The sequence below is a fragment of the Lithobates pipiens genome, unplaced genomic scaffold, assembly GCF_037356315.1.
Source record: "Lithobates pipiens isolate NorthernLeopardFrog02 unplaced genomic scaffold, aLitPip1_a1.2 Scaffold_30, whole genome shotgun sequence".
Lineage (NCBI taxonomy): Eukaryota > Metazoa > Chordata > Amphibia > Anura > Ranidae > Lithobates > Lithobates pipiens.
In genome coordinates, this window is record NW_027507791.1 from 27789242 (window position 1) to 27807595 (window position 18354).

The window sequence follows — 18354 nt, forward strand, 5'->3', positions numbered from 1 at the left end:
TCCGCCCCTCCCACAATGTGGAGCTTTCCGTGTAGTGTCTCCGCCCCTCCCACAATGTGGAGCTTTCCGTGTAGTGTCTCTGCCCCTCCCACAATGTGGAGCTTTCCGTGTAGTGTCTCCGCCCCTCCCACAATGCGGAGCTTTCCGTGTAGTGTCTCCGCCCCTCCCACAATGCGGAGCTTTCCGTGTAGTGTCTCCGCCCCTCCCACAATGCAGAGCTTTCCGTGTAGTGTCTCCGCCCCTCCCACAACGCGGAGCTTTCCGTGTAGTGTCTCTGCCCCTCCCACAATGTGGAGCTTTCCGTGTAGTGTCTCCGCCCCTCCCACAATGTGGAGCTTTCCGTGTAGTGTCTCCGCCCCTCCCACAATGCGGAGCTTTCCGTGTAGTGTCTCCGCCCCTCCCACAATGTGGAGCTTTCCGTGTAGTGTCTCTGCCCCTCCCACAATGGGGAGATTTCCTCCACCGTGGTTTATCTCGGTCCCCCTCCATGGTGATTTCCCCGCAGTAGTGTCTCTGCCCCTCCCACAATGTGGAAATTGCTTCCCCCAGTAATTTGTGTCTCTGCCCCTCCCAAACTGGTGGGATTTCAATATAGTTTGTGTCTCTGCCCCTCCCAAATTGGTGGGATTTCCATGTAGTTTGTGTCTCTGCCCCTCCCAAATTGGTGGGATTTCCATGTAGTTTGTGTCTCTGCCCCTCCCAAATTGGTGGGATTTCCATGTAGTTTGTGTCTCTGCCCCTCCCACAATGTGGAGATTTCGTCCTCCCCCCAGTAGTTTGCGTCTTTATCTCTGCCCCTCCCACAATGTGGAGATTTCCTGCAGTAGTTTGTGTCTCTGCCCCTCCCACAATGTGGAAATTGCTTCCCCCAGTAATTTGTGTCTCTGCCCTCCCAAATTGTTGGGATTTCAATATAGTTTGTGTCTCTGCCCCTCCCACAATGGGGAGATTTACCCCCCGTGGTTTATCTCGGTCCCCCTCCATGGTGATTTCCCCGCAGTAGTTTGTGTCTCTGCCCCTCCCACATAGTTGATTTTCTGTGGTGACTTGGCCCCTCCCACAATGAGATGCGGAGATCTGAGTCTGACAGAAGCCGCAACGTTTTCCAAATCACAACCGAACAAAACCGAAGTTGGATTGAATTCTTCTATTAGGAGATCCGGTGAGTAAACCTTCTCTAGAATATTCCACCACACCAGACAGTACAGGATGGCTTGTGACATGAAATACGGCACCGTCTGACACCCGACCACTGTCTGTCCATGGCAGAATTGGGGGTTCTAAACCAATAACGGAAGCAGAACCGCGAGTGGCTCCAAATAATGGAGTAAAACTAAAATTTCATGGTTGGTCAATATTCCGTTGTATGACTGAAGCCGCACACGGCTGCTCCAGGAAAGTCAACTTCTTCATTCCAGTTCATCAGTGAAACCGCCCCAGAGCCTCCCATCTACGCGTTTCGTCCTTTACAGGAGCTTCATTTGTAGAGCGTATTACGAGTGTTCCCTGATGTTCTGGGAACAATAAAGTTGAGTTGAACTTTCCATAACGGCGGTGTGCAGCTTCAACCATCGGGTGTGGGGAACAACAGGATCCAAACATGACCTCAGAGCGGTACCGGAGGATGGAATGAAAACATTTCAGGAGTTTCTATCATTTACCCCACTCTATAGAATGCTGTGCCGCGATCGGCATCACCAGCATATGGGGGGGAAGGGGAGGAGGAAAGACCTAGTGCAAGAACTATCTGGTATGAGCGGTGTGTTTGGGTGACGTTTCAGGTGCCTCCACCCTCCAGTGTTAGCCTGGCACCCGGTGTCCCGATGGCCGTGGTGTTGCCATACTGCCTGGAAACTGGAGTTTGGTGCCGCGGCTGGGGGGGGGGGGGCACGGCTGCACATGTGTCTTATGAAGCTTCCGCACCGTTATGGTGAGAAGACTGCCCCCCCACCACCCTGGAGGAACCATAGGTTATTGTAAGAAGATTCCATGTGGTTTTCCCCAATTGGTAGTAAATCTCCGTAAGGCTTCCATACTCAAACAGCCACCACCTGGGGGCGACCAATTATCAGTTTGCATCAGGCCGGTCTGGGGGGCGGGTTCTAATTGCAGCCACACGAAGAGCGGTGAAGGCGGGTGGCCCCAGAAGACCACGCCTTGGCATACAGTCCATCATCCATTGCAGTAGGGTAAGGTTGCGTGTGGTCAGTCGATACATGGTGTTATGATAAGGGAGGGGGAGGTTAGTACACAATTGGCACCAGAGGGATGGGGGTGGGGCTGCTGAACGTGGCATATAAAGGAGATCTGCTACGGTGCCACAAGGCACGAGGGACCCATTAAATCCATGAGATTCGCTCCTCTCCAAGCTGAAGGTCACGAAGAGTGGAGGACCTCGGGGGGAGGGGCTGAAGGTGGGGGGCGTGCCCAGGCTCGTGAGACGTACGCAACCAATTTTCAGGGACGGTAAGGCCAACTAACTCGATGATGTTCTGTGGTCACCCCCCAGCTCCTGGCACACACACAGTCCGTGCGGAGGACAGCAGGGTGTAGGCACTCAAGTAAGAACAGCCCGTGAGAATTCCACATCGGGGCCATGAACTGAGAAGTCTGTCAGAATCATTTGGCAGCGGGTTATTGATCCGGCTCGGCCCCGGCATATTATTAGAATTGTTATTAGAGGTGGCACCCACCAGGGGAGTGTTCTAGTGCCGCAGGTCGAGTCTCTTGAGAAAAAAAAAAAAAAAACCAAGGTAGAAAAAAAAGACACGGAGGACAGAGTGCCGTCCTCGCCCCGCTGTGACCCAACCTGTGCAGTCATGAGTCCGATCCGCAGAGTATTCCGGTTCCATCGGCCTCCAGACCAGTCCTGCAGCGGGCAAAACTAAGATGCCAAGAGCGTCATTAAAATCAGACACACGGCCACAGTCAAATGTAAGTGTTCCCTCTTCGGGCTCGTCCCGCTGATGCTCTTCTCCAGCTTGGGGATCTCCGGGTTGAAGTTACCTGAAATAGAAGAGAGATTGTGTGAGATCCGGAACATCTTCAAAATACGCCCCTTCCTAACCAATGACAGATCAGGAACATCTTCAAAATACGCCCCTTCCTAACCAATGACAGATCTGGAACATCTCCAAAATACGCCCCTTCCTAACCAATGACAGATCAGGAACATCTCCAAAATACGCCCCTTCCTAACCAATGACAGATCAGGAACATCTCCAAAATACGCCCCTTCCTAACCAATGACAGATCCGGAACATCTCCAAAATACGCCCCTTCCTAACCAATGACAGATCTGGAACATCTCCAAAATACGCCCCTTCCTAACCAATGACAGATCTGGAACATCTCCAAAATACGCCCCTTCCTAACCAATGACAGATCAGGAACATCTTCAAAATACGCCCCTTCCTAACCAATGACAGATCAGGAACATCTCCAAAATACGCCCCTTCCTAACCAATGACAGATCAGGAATATCTCCAAAATACGCCCCTTCCTAACCAACGACAGCTCAGGAACATCTCCAAAATACGCCCCTTCCTAACCAATGACAGATCAGGAACATCTCCAAAATACGCCCCTTCCTAACCAATGACAGATCAGGAACATCTCCAAAATACGCCCCTTCCTTACCAACAACAGATGAGGAACATCTCCAAAATACGCCCCTTCCTAACCAATGACAGATCAGGAACATCTCTAAAATACACCCCTTCCTAACCAATGACAGATCCGGAACATCTCCAAAATACGCCCCTTCCTAACCAACGACAGATCAGGAACATCTCCAAAATACACCCCTTCCTAACCAATGACAGATCCGGAACATCTCCAAAATACGCCCCTTCCTAACCAACGAAAGATCAGGAACATCTCCAAAATACACCCCTTCCTAACCAACGACAGATCAGGAACATCTCCAAAATACGCCCCTTCCTAACCAACGACAGATCAGGAACATCTCCAAAATACACCCCTTCCTAACCAACGACAGATCAGGAACATCTCCAAAATACACCCCTTCCTAACCAACGACAGATCAGGAACATCTCCAAAATACGCCCCTTCCTAACCAACGACAGATCAGGAACATCTCCAAAATACGCCCCTTCCTAACCAACGACAGATCAGGAACATCTCCAAAATACACCCCTTCCTAACCAACGACAGATCAGGAACATCTCCAAAATACACCCCTTCCTAACCAACGACAGATCAGGAACATCTCCAAAATACGCCCCTTCTTAACCAATGACAGATCAGGAACATCTCCAAAATACACCCCTTCCTAACCAACGACAGATCAGGAACATCTCCAAAATACACCCCTTCCTAACCAACGACAGATCAGGAACATCTCCAAAATACACCCCTTCCTAACCAATGACAGATGAGGAACATCTCCAAAATACGCCCCTTCCTAACCAATGACAGATCAGGAACATCTCCAAAATACACCCCTTCCTAACCAATGACAGATGAGGAACATCTCCAAAATACACCCCTTCCTAACCAATGACAGATGAGGAACATCTCCAAAATACGCCCCTTCCTAACCAACGAAAGATCAGGAACATCTCCAAAATACGCCCCTTCCTAACCAACGACAGATCAGGAACATCTCCAAAATACACCCCTTCCTAACCAATGACAGATGAGGAACATCTCCAAAATACGCCCCTTCTTAACCAACAGCAGCACCAAGATACCAATTTCACTGCCTGGTTATCTCTGCTTTGGCTACTACAACTCCAATCGTTGACCGAACTCTACATAGGTTATCCTCGCTTTAGTTTATCATGAATGCTTCCGCAGATTCATCCACCTTACTGCTCAGTATCTGCCAACCCATCTCTGCCAATCCCTCCAATGGCCTCCATCCCTCTCTGCCAATCCCTCCATTCAGTGTTCTCCACCAATCCCTCCACTGGCCTCCCATTCAGTGTCCTCCACCCCTCTCCACCAATCCCTCCACTGGCCTCCATTCAGTGTCCTCCACCCCTCTCTACCAATCCCTCCACTGGCCTCCATTCAGTGTCCTCCACCAATCCCTCCACTGACCCCTCCATTCAGTGTCCACCCCTCTCCACTGGCCTGCATTCAGTGTCCTCCACCCCTCTCCGCCAATCCCTCCACTGACCTCCATTCAGTGTCCTCCACCCCTCTCCGCCAATCCCTCCACTGACCTCCATTCAGTGTCCTCCACCCCTCTCTACCAATCCCTCCACTGACCTCCATTCAGTGTCCTCCACCCCTCTCTACCAATCCCTCCACTGACCTCCATTCAGTGTCCTCCACCCCTCTCTACCAATCCCTCCACTGACCTCCATTCAGTGTCCTCCACCCCTCTGTACCAATCCCTCCACTGACCTCCATTCAGTGTCCTCCACTCCTCTCTACCAATCCCTCCACTGGTCTCCATTCAGTGTCCTACACCCCTCTCTACCAATCCCTCCACTGACCTCCATTCAGTGTCCTCCACCCCTCTCCGCCAATCCCTCCACTGACCTCCATTCGGTGTCCTCCACCCCTCTCTACCAATCCCTCCACTGACCTCCATTCAGTGTCCTCCACCCCTCTCTACCAATCCCTCCACTGACCTCCATTCAGTGTCCTCCACCCCTCTCTACCAATCCCTCCACTGACCTCCATTCAGTGTCCTCCACCCCTCTGTACCAATCCCTCCACTGACCTCCATTCAGTGTCCTCCACTCCTCTCTACCAATCCCTCCACTGGTCTCCATTCAGTGTCCTCCACCCCTCTCTACCAATCCCTCCACTGACCTCCATTCAGTGTCCTCCACTCCTCTCTACCAATCCCTCCACTGGTCTCCATTCAGTGTCTTCCATCCCTTTCTACCAATCCCTCCACTGACCTCCATTCAGTGTCCTCCACCCCTCTCTACCAATCCCTCCACTGACCTCCATTCAGTGTCCTCCACCCCTCTCTACCAATCCCTCCACTGACCTCCATTCAGTGTCCTCCACCCCTCTCTACCAATCCCTCCACTGACCTCCATTCAGTGTCCTCCACCCCTCTCTACCAATCCCTCCACTGACCTCCATTCAGTGTCCTCCACCCCTCTCTACCAATCCCTCCACTGACCTCCATTCAGTGTCCTCCACCCCTCTCTACCAATCCCTCCACTGACCTCCATTCAGTGTCCTCCACCCCTCTCTACCAATCCCTCCACTGACCTCCATTCAGTGTCCTCCACCCCTCTCTACCAATCCCTCCACTGACCTCCATTCAGTGTCCTCCACCCCTCTCTACCAATCCCTCCACTGACCTCCATTCAGTGTCCTCCACCCCTCTCTACCAATCCCTCCACTGACCTCCATTCAGTGTCCTCCACCCCTCTCTACCAATCCCTCCACTGGTCTCCATTCAGTGTCCTCCACCCCTCTCTACCAATCCCTCCACTGGTCTCCATTCAGTGTCCTCCACCCCTCTCTACCAATCCCTCCACTGGCCTCCATTCAGTGTCCTCCACCCCTCTCTACCAATCCCTCCACTGACCTCCATTCAGTGTCCTCCACCCCTCTCTACCAATCCCTCCACTGACCTCCATTCAGTGTCCTCCACCCCTCTCTACCAATCCCTCCACTGACCTCCATTCAGTGTCCTCCACCCCTCTCTACCAATCCCTCCACTGACCTCCATTCAGTGTCCTCCACCCCTCTCTACCAATCCCTCCACTGGTCTCCATTCAGTGTCCTCCACCCCTCTCTACCAATCCCTCCACTGGTCTCCATTCAGTGTCCTCCACCCCTCTCTACCAATCCCTCCACTGGCCTCCATTCAGTGTCCTCCACCCCTCTCTACCAATCCCTCCACTGACCTCCATTCAGTGTCCTCCACCCCTCTCTACCAATCCCTCCACTGACCTCCATTCAGTGTCCTCCACCCCTCTCTACCAATCCCTCCACTGACCTCCATTCAGTGTCCTCCACCCCTCTCTACCAATCCCTCCACTGACCTCCATTCAGTGTCCTCCACCCCTCTCTACCAATCCCTCCACTGGTCTCCATTCAGTGTCCTCCACCCCTCTCTACCAATCCCTCCACTGGTCTCCATTCAGTGTCCTCCACCCCTCTCTACCAATCCCTCCACTGGCCTCCATTCAGTGTCCTCCACCCCTCTCTACCAATCCCTCCACTGACCTCCATTCAGTGTCCTCCACCCCTCTCTACCAATCCCTCCACTGGCCTCCATTCAGTGTCCTCCACCCCTCTCTACCAATCCCTCCACTGACCTCCATTCAGTGTCCTCCACCCCTCTCTACCAATCCCTCCACTGACCTCCATTCAGTGTCCTCCACCCCTCTCTACCAATCCCTCCATTAAGCCAACAAATAAAACTAAAAATATTAACATAAAAAAGCAATATACATCTCTGCCCCCAGCTACATCACCAACCTAATCCTAAAATACCACCCAAACCCTACTCTCTACTCCCGAGACCTCCTGCTGTCTAGATCCCTTATCACCTCCTCCCAAGCTCATCTTCAGGACTTCTATAGAGCTTCTCTTCCTCTGGAACTCCCTACCCCAATCTGCCCGTCTATCTTCTAGTCGCTCTGCAATGGCACACTTTTCTGCCAACAAGGACTTTACGTTAGGGGTTTTTTGCCCGCCTACACCTCCTTATTAAATCAACGAGTCTACCTATCACAACACTGAGGGGGCCGGGGCAGAAGCATGACTTTGGGGCTGAAGTTGGAAATTGCATCAAAGTCCATCCCAGTTCCAGAGCTCTCTGCAGGATCACAGAGGTCTATGAAAGTACAAAGATTGCTGCCGATAACATTTCTACAGGTTCATTCTATGTGGAGGAGCGTGCATTGTGTTATACAAGAGCCTCCACCCAGAAATGAATGACAACCATATAAAGAATAGAACACCATCCTCATCGGGGGTCTGCTGCCTCTGGTCACATATCCCTATCACTATAGAGGGTCTGCTGCCTCTGGTCACATGTTCCTATCCCTATAGAGGGTCTGCTGCCTCTGGTCACACGTCCCTATGGGAGGTCTGCTGCCTCTGGTCACACGTCCCTATGGGAGGTCTGCTGCCTCTGGTCACACGTCCCTATGGGAGGTCTGCTGCCTCTGGTCACACGTCCCTATGGGAGGTCTGCTGCCTCTGGTCACATGCGACTAACACCCCTCCATGACTCTGCACTGGAGGAAGCAGATTTCCCCTTCCGGTTGGGGACCTGCTATGGGTGAGGAGAGAAGATGGAAGACTCGGCCATGAGGACCCGTATGGAGATCTGGCACCGCTGGGCCACTCCTCAGCCAAGAATCTCTTCATTCTTCTCATGGAGCTGGAGAGCGAGTCTCCTGGTAACCAGCGCTGAGCCCATTCACGCGGCGCTGACTAATCCCCTCACACATCCGTTTTGGCTGCTCTTCAGAGCACTGTGACCGATCGAGCGAGCGACCCAACAAATCGAGATAGACTGGCGGGTAATGTGCGCAAATACCCCCCCACCCCCGTAGGGTCCCGTGACCGATATTACTAGAATAGGACTCTTCTGGACGTCTCCGCTAATGTACAGAACAGTATAATCACCATTGGGGGCAGAGCGACTGCCACTCACCGACTGGCAACGCCAATCACACTTTATAGAGGGGGGCGGAGTTCCTCCACCTTTACCTCCATTCAATCCGGAGAGCTGGAGGGAATATTTCTATACTCCGTGGCAGAACATGGAGAAAGTGCCACCTCTTCTATTCAAAAGGGAAATGAGAGCTGCAATGTGATTGGCTGCTGTGGACACCTCATTCTCTAGGCCGCTATGCACGCCGCTTGTTTGGTTACATTAATCTTTTTGCGCGGTCGCCTCCCAGGACCCCCACCACAGGCGACGTGGCCGCCTCTCAGGACCCCAGCCACAAACGACGCGGCCCCCCTTCCAGGACCCCCGCCACAAGCGACGCGGCCGCCTTTCAGGACCCCCGCCACAGGCGGCGCGGCCGCCTCCCAGGACCCCCGCCACAGGCGGCGCGGCCGCCTCCCAGGACCCCCGCCTCAGGCGGCGCGGCCGCCTCCCAGGACCCCCGCCTCAGGCGGCGCGGCCGCCTCCCAGGACCCCCGCCACAGGCGGCGCGGCCGCCTCCCAGGACCCCCGCCACAGGCGGCGCGGCCGCCTCCCAGGACCCCCGCCTCAGGCGGCGCGGCCGCCTCCCAGGACCCCCGCCACAGGCGGCGCGGCCGCCTCCCAGGACCCCCGCCACAGGCGGCGCGGCCGCCTCCCAGGACCCCCGCCACAGGCGAAGCGGCCACCTCCCAAGACCCCCGCCAATGGTGACGCGGCCGCCTCCCAAGACCCCCGCCACTGGCGACGCGGCCGCCTTTCAGGACCCCCGCCACTGGCGACGTGGCCGCCTTTCAGGACCCCCGCCACTGGCGACGTGGCCGCCTTTCAGGACCCCCGCCACAGGCGACGTGGCTGCTTCTCAGGACCCCCGACCACAGGACAGGCGAAGCGGCCGCCTCTCAGGACCTCCACCCTATGCAGATTTGTCATATCTCTCATTGGCTTCCCCCCAGAATGTATTGCCTTCTGCATTTCTGTGGAAAAGATTGATTCACCTGTAACGGATTTTCCATACAGCCTTGGTTAATGTAGATTTGCAGCACATAACATCACTACAATTGGGGCAGCCGAGGTTTATACTTCTTTATATGTAGATCTGCAGCACATAATCAGCAAAGACTTACACATCTGTATATGTAGATCACTACACAATACCTAACCCTACCTGTAGGGGGCAGCAGACTCTTACGTTTCAGTATATGTAGAACAGCAGCACATAATACCTAACATTACCTGTAGGGGGCAGCAGAGGCTTACGCTTCTTTAATGTATATGTAGATCAGAAGGGGGGGGGGGGGCTTTACCTAACATCTAAATGAGTTAACAGGAAATTTTCAGACAAGCCGTACATTTAACCCTTCGATCGGTCAGAGATGAAAAGCAGAATGCAAGTGTGAGCCATCATTTTCAGGCCGGCCTGCAGAGGGCGACAGACACCACACATTGCGTCTACGGCTTACCTAGATCCTCAATCTTCACTTCAGGTCCTATCGTGAACTGCGGCAGTGTGGGGGACTGCTTCTCGCCCGAGTGAGCTGCTGCAGGAGGGAAGGGACACCGTTACCACTGACAAAACAACCCAGACACCCCCCAACCCCCCAACTGTGCAAAATAATAACCCGCACCCTTCCCCCCCAATAGGGCCATATATCCCATACATTAAACCCCGATAATCTTGTATAATAATAATCTCAGGGCGTACTCACTGGTGGCACAGCACACAAAGACCTTCATCTTCAGACACGAACGCCGATGGTTGTGGGTTGGTTGGGCTGAAACAGACAAAGATTGGAAATCAGCGGTTGGAAATCTTCGAAGAATGCACCAAACCTGCATCAGACAAAAAAACTTCCATCCATCGAAAGTGTCGCCTAATACTGGGAGCTTGTGGAGAGGCTGGAGGACCGAGGATAGACCAGTGAAGGGCTGGCGATGGACCAAGGAGGGATTGATGATGGACAAAGGAGAGACCAGTGAAGGGCTGGCGATGGACCAAGGAGGGATTGATGATGGACAAAGGAGAGACCAGTGAAGGGCTGGTGATGGACCAAGGAGGGATTGATGATGGAGCAAGGAGAGACCAGTGAAGGGCTGGTGATGGACCAAGGAGGGATTGATGATGGAGCAAGGAGAGACCAGTGAAGGGCTGGTGATGGACCAAGGAGGGATTGATGACGGACCAAGGAGAGACCAGTGAAGGGCTGGTGATGGACCAAGGAGGGATTGATGATGGACAAAGGAGAGACCAGTGAAGGGCTGGCGATGGACCAAGGAGGGATTGATGATGGACAAAGGAGAGACCAGTGAAGGGCTGGTGATGGACCAAGGAGGGATTGATGATGGAGCAAGGAGAGACCAGTGAAGGGCTGGTGATGGACCAAGGAGGGATTGATGATGGACAAAGGAGAGACCAGTGAAGGGCTGGTGATGGACCAAGGAGGGATTGATGATGGACAAAGGATAGACCAGTGAAGGGCTGGCGATGGACCAAGGAGGGATTGATGATGGACAAAGGAGAGACCAGTGAAGGGCTGGCGATGGACCAAGGAGGGATTGATGATGGACAAAGGAGAGACCAGTGAAGGGCTGGCGATGGACCAAGGAGGGATTGATGATGGAGCAAGGAGAGACCAGTGAAGGGCTGGTGATGGACCAAGGAGGGATTGATGATGGACAAAGGAGAGACCAGTGAAGGGTTGGTGATGGACCAAGGAGGGATTGATGATGGACAAAGGAGAGACCAGTGAAGGGCTGGTGATGGACCAAGGAGGGATTGATGATGGAGCAAGGAGAGACCAGTGAAGGGCTGGTGATGGACCAAGGAGGGATTGATGATGGAGCAAGGAGAGACCAGTGAAGGGCTGGTGATGGACCAAGGAGGGATTGATGACGGACCAAGGAGAGACCAGTGAAGGGCTGGCGATGGACCAAGGAGGGATTGATGATGGACAAAGGAGAGACCAGTGAAGGGCTGGTGATGGACCAAGGAGGGATTGATGATGGACAAAGGATAGACCAGTGAAGGGCTGGTGATGGACCAAGGAGGGATTGATGATGGAGCAAGGAGAGACCAGTGAAGGGCTGGCGATGGACCAAGGAGGGATTGATGGTGGAGCAAGGAGAGACCAGTGAAGGGCTGGTGATGGACCAAGGAGGGATTGATGATGGAGCAAGGAGAGACCAGTGAAGGGCTGGTGATGGACAAAGGAGGGATTGATGATGGAGCAAGGAGAGACCAGTGAAGGGCTGGTGATGGACCAATGAGGGATTATGGAAAAAGGAGAGACCAGTGAAGGGCTGGTGATGGACCAAGGAGGGATTGATGACGGACCAAGGAGAGACCAGTGAAGGGCTGGTGATGGACCAATGAGGGATTATGGAAAAAGGAGAGACCAGTGAAGGGCTGGTGATGGACCAAGGAGGGATTGATGACGGACCAAGGCGAGACCAGTGAAGGATTGGTAATGGACCAAGGAGGGATTGATGACGGACCAAGGAGAGACCAGTGAAGGGCTGGTGATGGACCAATGAGGGATTATGGAAAAAGGAGAGACCAGTGAAGGGTTGGTGATGGACCAAGGAGGGATTGATGATGGACAAAGGAGAGACCAGTGAAGGGCTGGTGATGGACCAAGGAGGGATTGATGATGGACAAAGGAGAGACCAGTGAAGGGCTGGTGATGGACCAAGGAGGGATTGATGACGGACCAAGGAGAGACCAGTAAAGGGTTGGTAATGGACCAAGGAGGGATTGATGACGGACCAAGGAGAGACCAGTGAAGGGCTGGTGATGGACCAATGAGGGATTATGGAAAAAGGAGAGACCAGTGAAGGGTTGGTGATGGACCAAGGAGGGATTGATGATGGACAAAGGAGAGACCAGTGAAGGGCTGGTGATGGACCAAGGAGGGATTGATGACGGACCAAGGAGAGACCAGTGAAGGGCTGGTGATGGACCAATGAGGGATTATGGAAAAAGGAGAGACCAGTGAAGGGTTGGTGATGGACCAAGGAGGGATTGATGATGGACAAAGGAGAGACCAGTGAAGGGCTGGTGATGGACCAAGGAGGGATTGATGACGGACCAAGGAGAGACCAGTGAAGGGCTGGTGATGGATCGATTATGGACCGGGGAAGGACAGTTGATAGACCAGGGATGGATCAGGAAGGACAGGTGATAGTGCAGCAAAGGACTGGTGATGCAAGAGGGATGGACTGGGGAATGACAATTGATAGACCAATGAAATGCTGGTAATGGACCAGGAACAGATAAATTATGGACCGGAGTAGGATAGGTGATGGGCCGGGGAAGGGCTGTTGATGGACAGGTGAAAGATCAGACGATGGTACAGGTATGGATTGATTATGGACCATTGATGGACTGGGGAAGGACCATTAAAGCCCCAGGGATGGATTGGTAATGGACCAAAGGACAAGGATGAATCAGTGCTAGACCAGTGAAGAATGGGGGATGGACCAGTAAAGGATTGGGGACGGATCAGTTATGGACCAGTGAAGGACTGTGAATGGATTGGTGAAGGACAGGGATAGATCGATGACAGACTAGAGAAGGACCAGGGATTGATCGGTGATGGACCAGTAAAGGACAGGGGTCAGATTGGTGATGGACCAGTGAAGGACTAGGGATAAATCAGAGGTGGACTGGGGAAGGACAGGTTGACGCGCCAGGATTGGACTGACTGGGGAAGGACAAGTGATGGAGCCAGGGATGGATCAGAGACAGACCAGTGAAGGACTGAGGATTGATTGGTGAAGGACCAGGGATAGATCGGTGATGGACCAGTAAAGGACAGGGGTCAGATTGGTGATGGACCAGTAAAGGACAGGGGTCAGATTGGTGATGGACCAGTAAAGGACAGGGGTCAGATTGGTGATGGACCAGTAAAGGACAGGGGTCAGATTGGTGATGGACCAGTAAAGGACAGGGGTCAGATTGGTGATGGACCAGTAAAGGACAGGGGTCAGATTGGTGATGGACCAGTAAAGGACAGGGGTCAGATTGGTGATGGACCAGTAAAGGACAGGGGTCAGATTGGTGATGGACCAGTAAAGGACAGGGGTCAGATTGGTGATGGACCAGTAAAGGACAGGGGTCAGATTGGTGATGGACCAGTAAAGGACAGGGGTCAGATTGGTGATGGACCAGTAAAGGACAGGGGTCAGATTGGTGATGGACCAGTAAAGGACAGGGGTCAGATTGGTGATGGACCAGTAAAGGACAGGGGTCAGATTGGTGATGGACCAGTGAAGGACTGCGGATGGATCGGTGAAGGACCAGGGTTTGATCGGTGATGGACCAGTAAAGGACTAGGGATAAATCAGAGGTGGACTGGGGGAAGGACAGGTTGACGCGCCAGGATTGGACTGACTGGGGAAGGACAGGTTGACGCGCCAGGATTGGACTGACTGGGGAAGGACAAGTGATGGAGCCAGGGATGGATCAGAGACAGACCAGTGAAGGACAGGGGGCAGATGGGTGAAGGACTAGGGATGGATCGGTGATGCCCCAGGGACAGATGGTGAAGGGGCACTCTAGATGTAGCCTTTATTAGCCCATCACACTGTAACGAGGAGGACATTTTCTGACTCCTCATTCTTAGAACAGATCAGCCGTGTTCATTGTTTCCGGGCAGAAATCGGCGACTATAAATAAGGTTTCAGTGGAATATCAGGACAGAAGATCAATAAATAAAAGGTCGGTTGATGACCCCATCCAGTCTTACACCAGAACATCTAAATGTCCCGGAGAAGCGCATGACCTCATCCACCATCCTTCCAATCATTCTGCGGATTAGCGATGTGGTGTAAACCTCTTGTGCTGTGCCGGACATCATGGAGGAACGATGCCAGCTGCCACTAATGGCTGATAACAGAACAATAGCTGGCATGGTGGCGGCAGATAAGTCCCAGAACCGGCGTCCAGCGTTTTTTTTTTTTAATGTGAGAACGAAGTGAGGAGCGATTTCACAGAAACTATTTTTATGTCGTCATCCTTACAGACACGTTCTCACACATGAAATAAAATCCAAGCTTGTACTCACAGATGTAGTAGTATTCGTGGCCTGCGTGGAACTCGTAGCCCAGGGAGAAGGCGCTGTACCGCTGAAACTTCTCGGAAAATTTGATGGGGCTGTGGGGCGAGTGCGGGCGATTACATTCCCAACGCTTGAAGCCCTGGCTGATGTCACAGGTCCGGTAGCCCTCATAGTTCACCATATAAAGAATGTATTGCTCCATCCTATGGTCGGCGATGGTCTCATTGTAGTGCGGACAGTAGATGTCCAGGTAATCATTGACGTTCACTTGGACGGTGTAGCCATCGCGCCGCAAGCTGGAAAAAAATAAAAAGAAAAGACAAGTGGTCAGCAAATTTTGTAAAGGAAGCCCAACCAGAGGATGACAAGTGCAGGGATAGGACAACCCTAAATGTAAAGTAGGCCCCCCCTTCCCAAACAAAAAAACATTTCCCTATCTTTTTTGGCCTTACATTGAGGCCAATCATATCTCAGGTTCTCCAGCTTGTTGAAAGCATCTGCCGGCTTCTAAATTAGACCGGTTCCTGAATTCGAAATTCACCCCAGAACACGGGAGTACCCACGGAAAAGGTGGAGATAGCAGCAGCAGGAGATAGAGCAGGGGTGGCAAACTCAATTTCATCACAGGCCGCATCAACAGCATTGGTTACCCTCAAAAAGCCAGTTGTATCTGGGGTGCGCTACGCACAGGGCGCAGGGTTCAGGGGTGCCCTACGCACAGGGCGCAGGGTTCAGGGGTGCCCTACGCACAGGGCGCAGGGTTCAGGGGTGCCCTACGCACAGGGCGCAGGGTTCAGGGGTGCCCTACGCGCAGGGTTCAGGGGTGCCCTACGCGCAGGGTTCAGGGGTGCCCTACGCACAGGGTTCAGGGGTGCCCTACGCGCAGGGTTCAGGGGTGCCCTACGCACAGGGCGCAGGGTTCAGGCGTGCCCTACGCACAGGGCGCAGGGTTCAGGCGTGCCCTACGCACAGGGCGCAGGGTTCAGGCGTGCCCTACGCACAGGGCGCAGGGTTCAGGCGTGCCCTACGCACAGGGCGCAGGGTTCAGGCGTGCCCTACGCACAGGGCGCAGGGTTCAGGCGTGCCCTACGCACAGGGCGCAGGGTTCAGGCGTGCCCTACGCACAGGGCGCAGGGTTCAGGCGTGCCCTACGCACAGGGCGCAGGGTTCAGGCGTGCCCTACGCACAGGGCGCAGGGTTCAGGCGTGCCCTACGCACAGGGCGCAGGGTTCAGGCGTGCCCTACGCACAGGGCGCAGGGTTCAGGCGTGCCCTACGCACAGGGCGCAGGGTTCAGGGGTGCCCTACGCACAGGGCGCAGGGTTCAGGGGTGCCCTACGCACAGGGCGCAGGGTTCAGGGGTGCCCTACGCACAGGGCGCAGGGTTCAGGGGTGCCCTACGCACAGGGCGCAGGGTTCAGGGGTGCCCTACGCACAGGGCGCAGGGTTCAGGGGTGCCCTACGCACAGGGCGCAGGGTTCAGGGGTGCCCTACGCACAGGGCGCAGGGTTCAGGGGTGCCCTACGCACAGGGTTCAGGCGTGCCCTACGCACAGGGTTCAGGCGTGCCCTACGCACAGGGCGCAGGCGTGCCCTACGCACAGGGCGCAGGGTTCAGGCGTGCCCTACGCACAGGGCGCAGGGTTCAGGCGTGCCCTACGCACAGGGCGCAGGGTTCAGGCGTGCCCTACGCACAGGGCGCAGGGTTCAGGCGTGCCCTACGCACAGGGCGCAGGGTTCAGGCGTGCCCTACGCACAGGGCGCAGGGTTCAGGCGTGCCCTACGCACAGGGCGCAGGGTTCAGGCGTGCCCTACGCACAGGGTTCAGGCGTGCCCTACGCACAGAGCGCAGGGTTCAGGCGTGCCCTACGCACAGAGCGCAGGGTTCAGGCGTGCCCTACGCACAGAGCGCAGGGTTCAGGAGTGCCCTACGCACAGAGCGCAGGGTTCAGGAGTGCCCTACGCACAGAGCGCAGGGTTCAGGAGTGCCCTACGCACAGAGCGCAGGGTTCAGGAGTGCCCTACGCACAGAGCGCAGGGTTCAGGAGTGCCCTACGCACAGAGCGCAGGGTTCAGGAGTGCCCTACGCACAGAGCGCACAAGTGCACTATGTACAGAGTGCAGGGTTTAGGGGTGTGCTATTCACAGTGTGCAATCCCAACCCCCCAAAGCTTTCTCGCATCTCTCACCTACATTGCCTGGCTCTAGTACCTCCCTGTGTAGGCGGCTCTGCCTCACCTTGCAGGGAGGTCGTTCTCAGATTCTGGATATATGTCCCCGCTGTGTGTGCAGGGATCGGTTAGATACCAGACTCGCTGAGAGCAAAGCTGTCCCTTGTAATCATAGAACACTTTTTTTTTTTTTATAAGCGAGAGTGGGAGCGGAGGGTGAGAGCCAGAGGTGGGCGGAATGGAACTTCTGCAACGTTTCCAGCTGCAAAAGTGAGTGCAAAGGCCATATGGCAAAGCCTGGAGGGCCGGATCTGGCCTCCGGGCCTTGTGTGTGACATACGAGAGAAAAAAATGGGAGATGATGAGGTGGTCAAGGGGACAGAGAGGTGATAAGGGGGTCTTAGAGGAGCTAGGGTTAAGGATACGACCTACACAAAGCATCTATAGACACCAGAGCTGGGGGGAAGGGAAGAGGGGAAGGCTGGAAGAAGTGCAGACAGAGGAGAAGTCCAGAAGAAGTGCAGAGAGGGACCGAGAAGAAGGCCGGAAGAAGTGCAGAGAGGGACCGAGGAGAAGGCCGGAAGAAGAAGTGCAGAGAGGGACCGAGAAGAAGGCCGGAAGAAGTGCAGAGAGGGACAGAAGTGAAGGCCGGAAGAAGTGCAGAGACCGAGAAGAAGGCCGGAAGAAGTGCAGAGAGGGACCGAGAAGAAGGCCGGAAGAAGTGCAGAGAGGGACCGAGAAGAAGGCCGGAAGAAGTGCAGAGAGGGACCGAGGAGAAGGCCGGAAGAAGTGCAGAGACCGAGGAGAAGGCCGGAAGAAGTGCAGAGAGGGACCGAGGAGAAGGCCGGAAGAAGTGCAGAGACCGAGGAGAAGGCCGGAAGAAGTGCAGAGAGGGACCGAGGAGAAGGCCGGAAGAAGTGCAGAGAGGGACCGAGGAGAAGGCCGGAAGAAGTGTAGAGAGGGACCGAGGAGAAGGCCGGAAGAAGTGCAGAGAGGGACCGAGGAGAAGGCCGGAAGAAGTGCAGAGACCGAGGAGAAGGCCGGAAGAAGTGCAGAGAGGGACCGAGGAGAAGGCCGGAAGAAGTGCAGAGAGGGACCGAGGAGAAGGCCGGAAGAAGTGTAGAGAGGGACCGAGGAGAAGGCCAGAAGAAGTGCAGAGAGGGACAGAAGTGAAGGCGGGAAGAAGTGCAGAGACAGAGGAGAACACCAGAAGAAGTGCAGAGACCGAGAAGAAGTCCAGAAGAAGTGCAGAGACAGAGGAGAAGGCCAGAAGAAGTGCAGAGACAGAGGAGAACACCAGAAGAAGTGCAGAGACAGAGGAGAACACCAGAAGAAGTGCAGAGAGGGACTGAGGAGAAGACCAGAAGAAGTGCAGAGACCGAGGAGAAGGCCGGAAGAAGTGCAGAGACAGAGGAGAACACCAGAAGAAGTGCAGAGACAGAGGAGAACACCAGAAGAAGTGCAGAGACAGAGGAGAAGGCCAGAAGAAGTGCAGAGACAGAGGAGAAGGCCAGAAGA

General features: G+C 54.4%; 1 protein-coding gene across 1 annotated transcript in view; it reads right to left on the minus strand.

Moving 5' to 3' along the window:
* Nucleotides 1-820: 820 nt before the first annotated feature.
* LOC143942509 (ephrin-A3-like) overlaps nt 821-18354 on the minus strand; it is a 147280-nt gene continuing 129746 nt past the window's right edge. The window contains exons 2-5 of the mRNA XM_077463822.1: nt 14674-14963; nt 10318-10383; nt 10072-10149; nt 821-3006 (exon numbers count right to left, since the gene is read on the minus strand). Coding sequence (XP_077319948.1) covers nt 2885-3006; nt 10072-10149; nt 10318-10383; nt 14674-14963 — 556 coding nt within the window. The 3' untranslated portion in view covers nt 821-2884. The remainder of the gene's footprint in view (nt 3007-10071; nt 10150-10317; nt 10384-14673; nt 14964-18354) is intronic.